The sequence below is a fragment of the Panthera uncia genome, chromosome A2 (assembly GCF_023721935.1).
Source record: "Panthera uncia isolate 11264 chromosome A2, Puncia_PCG_1.0, whole genome shotgun sequence".
Classification (NCBI taxonomy): Eukaryota; Metazoa; Chordata; class Mammalia; order Carnivora; family Felidae; genus Panthera; species Panthera uncia.
The window spans coordinates 135,924,265-135,938,247 of record NC_064816.1 but is presented as its reverse complement, the minus strand read 5'-3'; the positions used below and the strand labels follow the sequence as shown (position 1 = coordinate 135,938,247).

The window sequence follows — 13,983 nt, the reverse complement described above, 5'->3', positions numbered from 1 at the left end:
GGGGTGCGGCGGCGCCGGGGACACTGGACCTAGCGCTGCAGTATGTGCTGGCTCTCTACCACTGCCATGTGTTCCTGAAGCGCTTCCTGCGCTTGCGGTACCGGCGGCAGCCAGAGCAGCGGCAGCAGCCGCAGCATCGGCCCGGCGCGCCCCCCGCCCCTCTGGGCGCCCGGGCCCCTGTGGCTGCAGGTGGCCGGAGGCGACTACCCCGAGACACTCGGGGCGTCGGAGGAGCCTCCGGTCAGGGGCTGCCGGACCCGCTCCGCTTTCTTTTCTTCGGAATGCACGGCTTTTTGGATGAGATCTTCTTCACTTTCTTCTTTAACTTACTGGGGCAGGGAGACGGGGCCACCAGCGGCCACACGTCGCTCTGGTCCTTCTTTATTTATGGCAGCTGCAGTTTTGTGGTGGAAAAGCTCTACTTCCACCTGCACTGCAGTCGTGGCTGGAGCGCTTGGAAGCGCGTGCCCATCTACGTGGTCTTCGTCTATGTGTGGGAGTTGTCCTGGGGTCTGGGACTCCGCATGTGCGGTGCTTGTTCCTGGGACTATTCTCACTACCCGCTCAATTTCATGGGCCTCATCACCCTGATGTATTTACCTGGTTGGATATTTCTTAGTGTGTACCAGGACCTACTCTCCAACGTGTTGTGGCGGGTGCAGTACCTACCGACCAAATAAGACAAAACAAAACAAAACAAAAGTCACTGGATTCCCACGAAGCAATTCGATTTCCTTTTACACGTTTAAAACGGAGTGGGTTTTTTTAGCCTTTTAATTTTTATACGTTTTACTAAATTCTTACAATAGGTTTTATTGGACCCTTTAGTTTTTATGACACTTTGGAACCTATGCATAATAATACAATATTTCAAAATACTGCTCAAGACATAAAGTACTTGTCAATATTGAAAACCCCTTACAAGCCCAAGCAGTAAAACCATCATACCTTAACTTCAGAACCTGTAGTATGTTCACTTTTGGGGGCGTAGGTGGGTGATAACTACTAATTTTTTTTTTTTTTTAAGTGAGGAGGTTATTCAGATCAGAAATCAGTGATCTTTACAAGATTTGGCGAAATTTTCTGATTTAATGGTTTGTTTACTTTCTTTTTAATCCAATTTCATTTTAATTCCTTGCCATACTTACCAATCACTGCTGAAACTCAGTATCTTGTACTTCTAAAACTACAGTTAATAGCTCTTAAAGTGCCTCCCTCTACTACACAAGTGAAAAAGAAACTGACAAATGTGAAAACACATCCTATGGATACAGTTTTAAACTCAGACAGGTGACACTGTGTTAAGATATTTGATCTCCATCCTGGAAATGATTGTTTTCCAATGTGGATTAGCCTTAAATGCCAAGTGTGTTAACATTGATTAGATTTTATGTTATCTATGGCTGTAAATTTTTGTTGTAAAATGTTTACCTTGTATGCCCAAAGTCCAAGCAAAGTTATACCACTCAATAGTGTTCTAACCCTAAGGACTTTTGCTACATGGCGCTTCAAGAATAGAAACGATTCCTTGGAATAAAATGAACCTAAATGTTCATTATACTCGCCTTTGGCCTAATTGTTTACCGTGACCACAGATACGTGTTTTCAGTGTACTTCTGCTACGGCTCACTTGTAAACATCTTTCTTTTTGCTTCTGGGCCCACAGAGGTTTGGGGCCAAACCTTGATGTGGTAATGTGCATTATAAATCCGTGATAGCTTTATGGTGACTCGTTATTAATGTCTGGAAGCTCCAAAGTTAAATGAGATGGTAAAAACCATTTTAAGAAATCATGTCTAATCGATTAATAATGTACTTTAAGATTGTTTGTTGTTTTTATTATAGTGAGAAAAGACAAGTAGAATTGGGCGTGGCTCAGCAAAGGATGACTAATACCTTCTCAGTTTTTATTACAAACGTAATTAGAAAAACTTACAGTGTGTACAAATGAATAGTTTCTGCTTCAAACTATTAGCTCATCTGTACTATGAAAGGGGCTTATTTCTGTTTTCAGAAAATGTTTGCTATGGTAGTAAAAACGAATATGTATTTAGATGGTTTTCAGGAATAATTTTGAGAATGTTATTTTTTAATCCATTCTCTGAGGTTGCAAGGTAACTTATAAGTAATGCAAGATAATCAGCCCTACCTGTGAAATGGATCGTGTCACACTGAATATTTTAGCTGGTCAAAGTTGAAGAGCAGCTATTGAAAGGAAGCTAAGTGTTTGCAGAAAGTAAAAGCGTCAGCTTATGACACTTGGCCATAAAGGATTTCTGAAAGCCTTGGCGTGGACAAAGTGTTAAGTATGGACACTAAAGTTAGTCAGAAACTGAGCAAAATATTTGTAATACAAATGTGACACACACACCGGAATCTGAGTGAAGTGTGGCACCACTCCACACCACACATTCCTGTGAATGTTTAACCACATCCTTGGCTTCTAGAATACTTGTTAAATGTACAGGTTTGCACTCATATCCTCTCCTGCACTCTACTGCTCCTCATCCCTGCTTTCCTGCTTGCCAGCATTCTTGGGGTAAGAAATCTGTCAAGAGGTGAGAAAGAAAGCCTGTTAATCCTATTTTAAAAATTGTTTTGTGTTTTATTTTATATTTGAGAAAGAAAGAGACAGAGCATCGGCAGGAGAGGGGCAGAGAGATGGAGACAGAATCTGAAGTAGGTTCCAGGCTCCATGCTGTCAGCACGGAGCCTGACATGGGGCTCAAACTCATGAACCTCTAGGTCATGACCCAAGCTGAAGTTGGATGCGTAGCCGGCTGAGCCACCCAGGCACCCCATGTTAAACCTCTTTTAAAGAAAAGGTCAAGGTTTCCATTCATTCAGTTCATTCAAGAAATAGTTATTGTGCACCCACTATTTGCAAAGCATTTGTCTATATTCTGCAGATACAGCAATAACCCAACACAGACAAAATCTTTGTCCTTATGAATCTCAAGCTTAGTGCTTTGATAAATTTGAGGCTATACTTCTTTGCAAGGCTACTGTTTTAGTACTAGGCAATGAGAGGCAGTGGCTAGGACGGTTCCCATCAGGCCTATCCCTGGAATATCAATCCATCATCTCTAAAACAAAAGCCCATTAACAGCCCCTCGGCTAGTTCTACAAAGACTTCATTCATATGTATTCAGGAAGTGATTATTCTGACTATTAACTCAGCACCTTGCTGTAGGGCATCTCATTACATGTTTACTCAATTTCTTAATTGACATTTTGCTGTAACTGAAACTTCAAAGAAAAAACAGGGAAAGAACCATCACATCAATCAATTGTGTTAACTTATTAGCAGTTCAGCTATAGAAGTGACAGGTCAATATAATAATATTTAAGTAACACCACCTGCCAAGATGTTGTTGCTCTATTATATATATAAAATCTGAAGTAAATATATGTATATATCCATGTATATATCTTAAATGAATATATATCATATATACATCTTAAGTAGATATATATAATCTGAAGTAAATATATATAGTTTTAAGTAAGATATATATAATCTTAAGTAAATGTGTACCCATATATAAAATAATACATACATATAAAATATTATGTACATCTTAAGTGTAGATTTATATACATATATATGTATACACACACGCACACGCACACGCACACGCACACACGTACTTAAACCTCTAGCAAACCTCCTCTTACAAATGAAGACCCTGAAACTCCAAACTGCAGAGTTTAAGTAACTGCCCAAGTCATACATACAGCTATTGAATATTTAGACTTGAATCCAAGTACACGGTACTCCAGCATCTGTTCGTAACAGCAACACTGTCATGCCTCTTTCTACGGACCCCTCTGATTTTGGATCTTCTGTGGATTTCACCTTACAATTTGTATCGCTCTTCCCTTCCACTAACAGGTGCAGGGGAAGACGCATCAAAGCCAGGCACCAGTAACAAATCCGCTGTTTCATGTTGCCCTTTTATTCCCTGGAAAATAACAATGGAGCGAATACCAAGATGCATAACTGAAAATCAGCCTAGTTCTAAATTTTTTTTTTCAACGTTTTTTTATTTATTTTTGGGACAGAGAGAGACAGAGCATGAACGGGGGAGGGGCAGAGAGAGAGGGAGACACAGAATCGGAAACAGGCTCCAGGCTCCGAGAATGAAATCAGCCTAGTTCTAATCCTCAGATGATAGTCTTTATATTCAAGCAGCACTCTGAAATGAGTTCTTTATTTGAAGTCGGATAATCTTGATATAAGAATATTACACCAAAAGACATAATATCTTATACCACAAGCTAGGAAAAACACATACAATTACTGCTACATATTTAACATAGCATTCTGAATGAGCATCACTGTAAGAGCTAAACAGCCCAACAATTAAAATTCAATTTTTTGCAGAGACATTTATTCTGAGTTCAGTTAAACACCTTAGCATCTATTAAGTCCTTAACAGAAAACATGGGGGGAAAGGGACAAGTATGGTTTTTGCCCCATATTTAACTTCTACAGCCCTGAAATTTTCTTCTAAAAGTGCTTTAAATTTTAAGTCAGTTCTATCTAGGCACTGAATCTAAAGAGAGAAATAGAACCTTTTACATTTTTCATGTTAACAATGAACATAGAAGTTTCTAGGTTCTGTAAAGACTCCAATAACATTGATAATCCATTTCAACATTTCAGACATTTCAATGACTCAGTGTACTTAACTTTGAACATTATCAATGTTTGACATTTCATGTTTCAACTTAGCAAAACACAGCTTAGAAAAGTATGACCTGTCCTTTGTTGTTTAAGAAACACTTCTAGTTGTTAATTCTATCCTTTTGAAAAAATAATTTTTCTGTACTGTTTTGAAATAGACTCCATTAACGTAATGGGCCTGGTTCTGTTTAAGTGCGAGAGTGAAGAATTTTGGTAGACTGTTCTGGTTCTTTTCCCACTTCCCAAATACATTTAAAAATCAATATACTTGGAAAGGAAGTTATGCTCCAGACTTGGAGTGATAAATCATTGTATCGTAATATCTGAAAGCATTTTAATAAAATCAATTTTTGTTTATATTAAAAGGCATTAAAAAGACGTTACCTTTTAAATTAATTTTAAATATACTATCTCCAATATATTTTCCAACATTGCTTAATGGAACTAAGCTCTTTTACTGAAGGAAAGTAAGAAGAAACACTCTTCCCCTCCTCCATCAAACACATGCCTCAGTTTATGCTGAAGGAAAAGATGGTTTCTGTTGTGTTGCCAGTTTTTTTTTTTTCCTATTCTTAGACTTGGTACCAGAGGAACCAACAAAAACAGCAACTGTTTGTGTGGACCTCTATTCACTAGAATTGGCCCCATTCTGATTTTTAACATTGAAGCATGAAGCTGTCACATAGGCAGTGGCTTTCCAGACACTAGCACCCCAAATTATAAATTAACCTGAGATGAGTATAGAGAAGTTCTTCCCTAGAGATTTTTTCTCTTAATACAAAGATAATATACACACAAAGACTTTTTTCCCTCAATTTTTAAATTTCTCTGCAGAAATGGTCAATTCTTAGACAATCGTTAGAGAGAAAGAGAGGGTGAGAGTAAGGGAATGATCTTTGACTTACAGAAAGATTTTATTTTCATCTTTTAACAATTCCATTAGAATCAAAACATCACATGGACCAACTTTCCCATTTGGAAAAAGTGTATCTTTATCATGATTAAGGAGAATCAAGGGTTGAAAGAAACCATAAGGGTTAATAACATCCAGCCTTCCATCCAAGGCAGGAATTTCTGACAACATCTCTGACAGATGGTTTCTCAACTCAGCTTGGACTATTCAAGGCAGTATTAATTATGTTTTTCATGCAAAGACCGAATATGGGGTAAGCTGTCAACAGCTGAGCTGATAAACCTCACTGTCTATCAGTGAAGGAACAAGGCTTTTCAAAGCTTTCAGGAGCTATAGATCACTCATCCTGCTGGTGTATTGCAATGAAACATTTTATAAGACTATTTTCTCATCATTAAAAAATAATCAATGTTTCATTCTTTCATCGTGATACATATGGTCTTATATCTTTTCTAATGATGCTTCCTTCACAGAGCCTAAGCAGCTGGGCTTTGAGAACTTTGACAGTAATTGACATTACTTCAGAAAAAGAAGAAAAAAAGAAACATTGCCTTCAGGTAGAGGAGTAGAAGATGAAATAGTAAGGGACCCTGCTTGGTTCACTGGCGTCTCAATCTGGTTGGACCCAGAAAAAGTCTTGTCTTTGGTTGTTGCTCAGGATGTCAACTGGTAGGGACATCCAGGGAGTTTCCTGGTAGCTTCCTCTGACTGACCTAAACAGCTGCATTAAGAAAGGAATTGAGGGAGTACTGGGTGGCTCAGGCGGTTAAGCATCCGACTTTGGCTCAGGTCATGATCTCATGCTTTGTGGGTTCAAGCCCTGCAACGGGCTCTGTACTGATAGCTCAGAGCCTGGAGCCTGCTTCAGATTCTGTGTCTTCCTCTCTCTCTGCCCCTTGCTGACTCATGCTTTGTGCCTCTCTCTCTCTCTCTCTCTCTCTCTCTCAAAAATAAATAAATATTTAAAAAATTAAAAATAAATAAAAAGAAAGAAACTGAGAGGCCAAAGGAGTCACAGAAGCAAGTAGCTAGTCAGGAAGGATGAAAGATGTCATAGATCAACTGTCCCAATCAAAAAAAGAGAATTATATATTAAAGAGAGAACTAGCCCCACTTTTGATGGGATTCCAACAGGCATTTATATTACATCTGAGATATTTTATTAACATACTATTAATATCCATGATAAAAACTGAGCTAGTCTCACGGGATCTCAGATTCAGAACTTTAAATATTTGAAAAGTAGTTGTTGTTGGAGAAAAATAACATTGAGAAGAATATGCAGAAAGTTTACATCATAGTAGTTATTTCCACTAACTTTTATGAACTAAAGTTAAATGAAATATGCTCTTGTACATTTCTGAAGGAGAACTATTTTGGTCTTAACCTTTTATTAGAAACAATGAATGGACAGGAAGATAAAATAAATGAAAGCATTCCCTGGAGTACATTGGAGCAAGTACTCAGATCCCAAGTACTTAAAAGCAAGCATTTAACAAAATCTATCATTGCACTTACTTGTAATGATGATATTTTCAACAAACAAAACAAGACGGAAACAAAAGAATAAAAAAGACAGAAATAGAAGATACAGTGGAAGGGATAGAGAGCCCATGGATTATTTTTCTGTGGCTAAAATAATTCAGATTATAAACGGTATTCTTAGTCTTTATATCATGTACAATTTGAATTACAAAGAAAAAGCTAAACTTGTGAAATACCACATACCGTAGGTATGATCGAGTACCAAAGTGTACCAACCCTTTGTTGCGTTAATAATTATTCAACAAAATTTCTGAATTGATTTTGTGTGCATGTGTAATGATATTATTGGACATGCTATAAGAATTTTAATAATGTGCCTTTGGAGGTTCTACCCATGGGATAGGTAAACAGTCTACAACTTACTAAAATCTGAAATCATGGAACTTCAAAGCTCGAGGAGAGAACTAAAAGTCATCTAATTCAACTCCCAAACAATAGAATAATTCCTTCTAAATCATCTTTTACAGGTGTCCTTCCACTGTATTCTTGCTCACATCCAGTGATAGAGATTATTGTACTTACTCAGATCTCCCAGGCCAATCCATTTCTTCGTTCTGTAGTTTTAGTTGCTGGAAAGTTCTTAACAATAAGACACACATGTCATTTTCACACATTTTTCCAATTTGTCATTCATAGAAGAGGACCAAAGGTTTGAAGAAAGTTCCCAGATGTGTTTTAATTGTTTTACTCCAGGCAAAATTTCCAAAATGTTTCAGCAATAGATAATAAAGTATACAATTGGGAAATTATTACCTATTTTGATCAGGACATTTTATTTCTGCAAATGGGAACAACATTAAGCACTGTTAGCTTTTTTAGCAGCTCAGACCACTTTATTGTTCCAACTGTATTGGAACAAATACAGTTAAATCTCTAAAAGTTTACATCATAGTAGTTATTTCCACTAAATCTCTTTCCTAAATCTCTTTCCTGTAAACTGCCATTTGGCCAGTGATCCCTTTATGCACCTGCACATTCGTATAAAAATAATTGGCATGGATCTGTGCTATTCCCAAATACCATGATTTGTCTTAAAGGTGAGTGAGAAAGAAATGAAGGCAAATAGAGTAAAGACCAGAAATCTACCATTGAATTCGCTCTTAATTTTCTTCATTCTTTCTATGTTCCTACTCTTCTTTCAAGAGCAGGCATATGTTATTCTTCATGTTTTCTTCCCACCTAGCAAAGAACCTAGCACAGAGCAGGTGCTCAGATTTTGTCGGTGTGATGATGAACTTATCTGAATTCTCATGCCAGACAATTCAATAGTGGCAACAGGAATCAGGAATGTGCCAGGTGGCAACTGGGATTTCAACAGGACATTAATTTATGGAACATACACAAGACTTACCATGTGCCTAGAAAAAAGATAGGAGTTGCTTAATCTCTCAATTTTTCCCTCTTCTATTCAGCAACCACTTTTGTCAAGTGCAGAACTCAGGTGGTTCTTTATAAGAGGCTTTAGCTACATTATAGATTTTTAAAACTTGTAGGCTGTTCAGAGAACATAAGTTTGAAATGTTCTTTTGGAAATACGAATTAAAAACAACTGATGTGCACATGAACTCACGGGCAGTATATGTATTAATGTAGGACACTTCCCTAAAGACTGATGTGCTCAATTTGCAGCTTATTGATGTCTCTTGATTTTCACTGTTTTTGACGATGACCTTCTGGATTTTGGCAACTTTTGAATGAAAATAAAAAATAAAATTCAGGAGTGCCTGGGTGGCTTAGTCAGTTAAGCACCCGATTCTTGGTTTAGGCTCAGATCATGATCTCAGTTCATGGGATCAAGCCCCGTGTTGGGTTCGCCACTGGCAGCATGGAGCCTGCTTAAGATTCTCTCTCTCCCTTTCACTGCCCCTCCCCCACTTACGCTTTCTCCCTCTCTCTCAAAATTAAATAAATAAATAAATAAATAAATTCAAAATTTGTAATATTTAGAAAATTGCTGCTAGTGGCAGGTGGTAAACATTTATGTTTTATTATCTTTGTATCTGATTCACTTCTTGCTATATTTCCAACTCCAAATATTATTGGCAGATTGTCAGTCAGGGTTCTTCAGAGAAACAGAGCCAATAGGAGATCTATATCTAGATAGATAGATATAGATAGATGATAGATAGATAGATAGATAGATAGATAGACAAAGAGGTTTATTGTAAGAATTGGATCCCACAGTTATGGAAGCTGACAAGTCCTGAGACCTGCAGGGTGAGTCTGCTGGCTGGAGACCCAGCACAGGCAATATTACAGGTTCTAGTTTGAGCCCAAATGCCTAAGAACCATGAGAATCAATAGTATAGTTTCAGTTCAAGACTGGCATGCTTAAGATCCAGGAAGAGCTGATGCTTCAATTTGAGGCTGAAGACAAGAAAATACCAATGTCCTAGCTAGAAAGCAGTGAGGCAAGAAAAATCTCCTCTTATTTAGAGAAGGTCAGTCTTTTTGTTCTATTCAGGCCTTCAACTGATTGGATGAGGCCCAACCACATTAGGAAGGACAATCTGCTTTACCCCGTCTATTGATTTAAATATTAAATTCATCCCCAAACACCCTCACTGAAATGCTCAGAATACTTGACCAGATACCCAGGCATCCTTGGCCCAGTCAAGCTGACACATAAAATTAACTATCATACAGATCAAAATATTTGGACCAAAGGATTAAAAATGAGCACAAGGAAAATTGAGGAGAATTCATTCATTCACCTATTCAACAAATACTTAAATGTGTATTGTGTTAAAAGGTAAATAAGACATAGATAATTCTCTTTCTTATGGAGCAAAGAATACAGATTTGAAAACAAAAGTTTGTGTTACAGAAAGATGCTGTTGGAGGAAATAACAGGGAAGCCACCTGGACTGGAAAGCGTAGTGGGGAGACTCTAGGAAGAGGGTCTAGGATGCTCAAAGTCCTGGCAAAAGTGAGTATCAGAACACTGAGTAACTCAAAACCCATGGAATCTGGATTAGGAGAATAGTAGAGGGGTGAGTGAGGGCTGACGTCAGAAAGGTGGGCAGAAGGCGGGTCTGGAAACCTTGTGGGCACATTAGAGGAGGGGGACCATTTCCTGAGGGTGTTGACAAGTTACTTAGAGGATTTAAGCAGACAAAGAACTGATCCACTCTGCATTTTTGAATGAAAACCAAGAGAGGACAAGATGAAAGGTAGAAAAACCCAGTTATGAGGCTGTAATATAAAAACAGCGAGGGGTATATGGTGGGCTGCGCCAGGACTGATGGTGGAGATGGATTTACATGCATAAATCGGAGAGACATTGAAGAGGCTCAACAGACAGAGTGTGGTGATAGGATGGTTGTGCAGGTAGAGGGAGAGGTACGGATGCAGTTGGCCGTGAAGTGGATGTAGACTCAGAGCCTTGAGGACATCTGAAAGCCAGTGTAAAGAAGAAACCTTCAAGAGATGGGGGGACAAATGGTCACAGAGGCAGGAGAGCCAAAGAATGGGGTCTGGCCAACAACAGAAGAGAGAAGGAGAAGGAGGATATGTTTGGTATCCAATTCCACTTGAAATTAAAGCAAATGAAAAACAGAATCAATGACCATTGTATTCCAAGATATTCAGGATGGGGGAGTATAGGCAGGGATAGGAGGGTGTTCAACTGAAATATACTGAGTGCAGCTTGGGAAAATGATGACAATGGCATATGTGACTTGTCTTAAAAGTGGCTATAAAGTAGAGGGAAAGGACTGGCCTGTAGCCAAAGAGGGGTAAGGGCTCAAGGAACAATGTTTATCTTCTAAATTGGGATGTTTTTGCATATATAAAATGTTGGTGGGAAGGAACCAGGACAGAGATTGAAGGTAGAAAAGAGGAAAGGCATATAAGGTCTTATTACAGCATGATTAGGAATAATTGATAACTACCAACCTTGATGAGAGCTCACCATTTGTTTTCTTTTTTTTTTTAATTTTTTTTAATGTTTATGTATTTGTGAGAGAGAGACAGACAGACAGAGTGTGAGTGGGGGAGGAGCAGAGAGAGAGGGAGACACAGAATCTGAAGCAGGCTCCAGGCTTTGAGCTGTCAGCACAGAGCCTGATGAGGGGCTTAAACTCATGAACCGTGAGATCATGACCTGAACAGAAGTCAGACGCTTAACCGACTGAGCCACCCAGGCTTCCCTCACCATTTGTTTTCTAAGCATGACATGTATCAGTTTGTTTAATTTCCACAGCAACCCAATCATAGGTACTGTAATAATCTGCATTTTTACATATGCTATTATTGGCACATGCAGGAGTTAAACATCTTGCCTGAGGCCGCAGGCAGTAGAGCCAGGATTTGGACCCAGGCAGTCTGGATCCCAAGCTGCATTCTCTAAAAAACTACCTAGGTAAGTGGAGGAAAACGGAGGAGGTGAAGGAAAAGGGACAGGTAGAGAAGGAAAAAGAACCCAGATTGGCATTACACGAAATGTATCTGCTGCCCAATCTATGCAATACAATAAAGAACCCAGAGAAAGCATCTGAAACCAGTTCTACTCAAAGAGAATTCAAATGCATGTCTATTGATTAACTTTTGTAATTTTGATTCAATTGTGTACTCGTTCGTTCAGTAAAAATTTATTGAGTATCTACTATAGAAAGGGCACTGAGAATGCTCTGGTATTAAAAAAACAAGCAAGTCTGACATGGATCCTCCCCTTGATAACCCTACCTTATTGTATTTGCCAGCTCTGGCTGCCATAACAAAACACCATAGACTGGTTGGCTTAAACAACAGAAGAAATTCACTTTCTCTGTTCTGGAGACTAGAAGTCCAGCAGGATTGGTTTCTAGTGAGAGGTCTCTTCTTGGCTTGCAAATAGGTGCCTTCTCACTGTGTCCTCACGTGCCAGAGAGAGAGCAAGGACTCTGTTGTCTCTTTTTATAAGGACACTAATCCTTTCAAGATCGGGTCCTAACCTTATGACCACATTTAAGTTTAATTACCTCCCTGAAGGCCCTATTTCCAGATATAGTTACATGGGGGGTTAGGGCTTCAACATATTAACTTAAGGTGGGGTGGGGGGAGGTCGATAAATCCAGTCCATGGCATATATTCTCTCTTAATTCCCACAATGACCCTGTATGGTGGTTGTTGTTATTACTATTATTATTAATCTACAGCTCATAGATGAAATCATTGAAATCTATCTGCCACCCAGCTACTCAGGAACAGGAATGAAACTCCATTTCAGCATTTTTTTAAGCAACACATCAGTCTCTCAGAAAGTCCAAGGCAGTATGACTTTTCGGGGGGCGGGGGGAAGACTCTGAAAAAAGGACGATCTTGTTTGCTTAATCCCTCCATAGTTATGTAAACCAATCATCACTGGTTTTTATTCTCTCTAGAGATAAGTTCTATTTTGTCCATGCCTAATCTTAACCTTTCTTAGTATTTATACACAGATTTCTAAGTGAGCACCTCCCCATTTTTATTTTTTTTCTCCAGAGTCTACTTGTTACCCAGAAAATTAGCTGTCTGGAAACATTGGATCGTAGACACTGTGTCTCCAGGGCTTTCTGCAAGTTGACACAGAGGCTTTAAAGGGCAATGCTACTCAGAGCCAATTCACTTAATTTCATACAATATATTTTAAGATTCGTGTTTAAAATAGTTGACCAATGGTATTCGAGAGTACAAAATCAGTTTTCAATGTATTACAACTTTTGCTGGGTAATCACATTTCCATTAAGTCTATAGGGTGTTCATTTCCATTTCAGAAACATGAATTCCTAATATTATTTCTAGATGATCTATAAATAACTCCAGATATGCTTGCCAACGTGATGCTTTGCTTTTGATGGCATAAAATCGAAAACATAAATAACAAAGGTATTTTGTTTTTTTTAGCCAAAGGAAAGAATGTTTTTTAATCCAGAAACTCATATATTACTTTGGAAGCTGCGTGCAAATCAGGCAATTTAGACACAATATCAGAAGGAAAGGTGATCTCCTAGGAACTGTTTGCAGCTTAAATGTTCAGTATGTTCTTTCTTCAATTAAAGCACAGTACAGTAAGGGGACACATCCTCTGAGTCACCCTTGGTGTTAAAAGTATCAGCCTTCCCAAAACACTAGAAATAGTCTGAGTGAAAACTTCTTGTTGAGGCAGCTAGGTGGAATCTTCGTGGATAAATAAATTCCAGATTTTTAAACTTTATGACACAAATCATATTTTGGAGCTAATATGTTTAATTTAATGGTAAGAAATTCTGTCAAGGGTCAACTTACTGCCCCCAAATCATTTCAGGAGGTCAATAGAAACTTCTCAAAATGGAAAAGGTCAGCGCTTGAAGTGAGCTATTCAAAATGGCCTTTCTACAAAACCACTTTCTTTTCCAATACCAAACTTTCTTGAATAGGCGCATTCACTAAAGCAGATAAATGTTGATAAATAATTTGATAGTCAACTCTACTCTGTAACAGTGCGGGCCAACAGAACATTTGTTTTGTGTTTTGGCCTCTCACAAAATACACTTGGGAAAAGGTTGCCCTAAATATATCAACTAACAGTCAGCCTATGCCATGGTTCACTCTGATCATCTTACTGTTGGTAACTCTGCAAGAAAAGCATGGCTTTTGCCCGTGATTTCAATAGTATTCAAACAGCTTCTCAAAATTTAGGAGTGGCTTGGATTCCTCCTTCTTGCATACCTTATGTGCAGTGAGGGGGTCAAGAAAGTCAAGAAACTCCTCTGAACTTGTCATTTGCATTAATTCCTTTCTATTCCCTCAGCCTCCAGAGGGAACAGGAATGAATGTACTATAAGAATCTTCTACATTATGTCCCTAACCCCAGTGTCCATATCGCTCAATATCT

At 38.5% G+C, this 13,983-nt stretch overlaps 1 protein-coding gene across 1 annotated transcript in view; it reads left to right on the top strand.

Annotated features, from left to right (window-relative positions):
• Nucleotides 1-2,614, top strand: part of TMEM229A (transmembrane protein 229A) — a 3,349-nt gene extending 735 nt beyond the window's left edge. Inside the window, exon 2 of the mRNA XM_049642294.1 lies at nt 2-2,614. Coding sequence (XP_049498251.1) covers nt 2-680 — 679 coding nt within the window. The 3' untranslated portion in view covers nt 681-2,614. The remainder of the gene's footprint in view (nt 1) is intronic.
• Nucleotides 2,615-13,983: the final 11,369 nt, after the last annotated feature.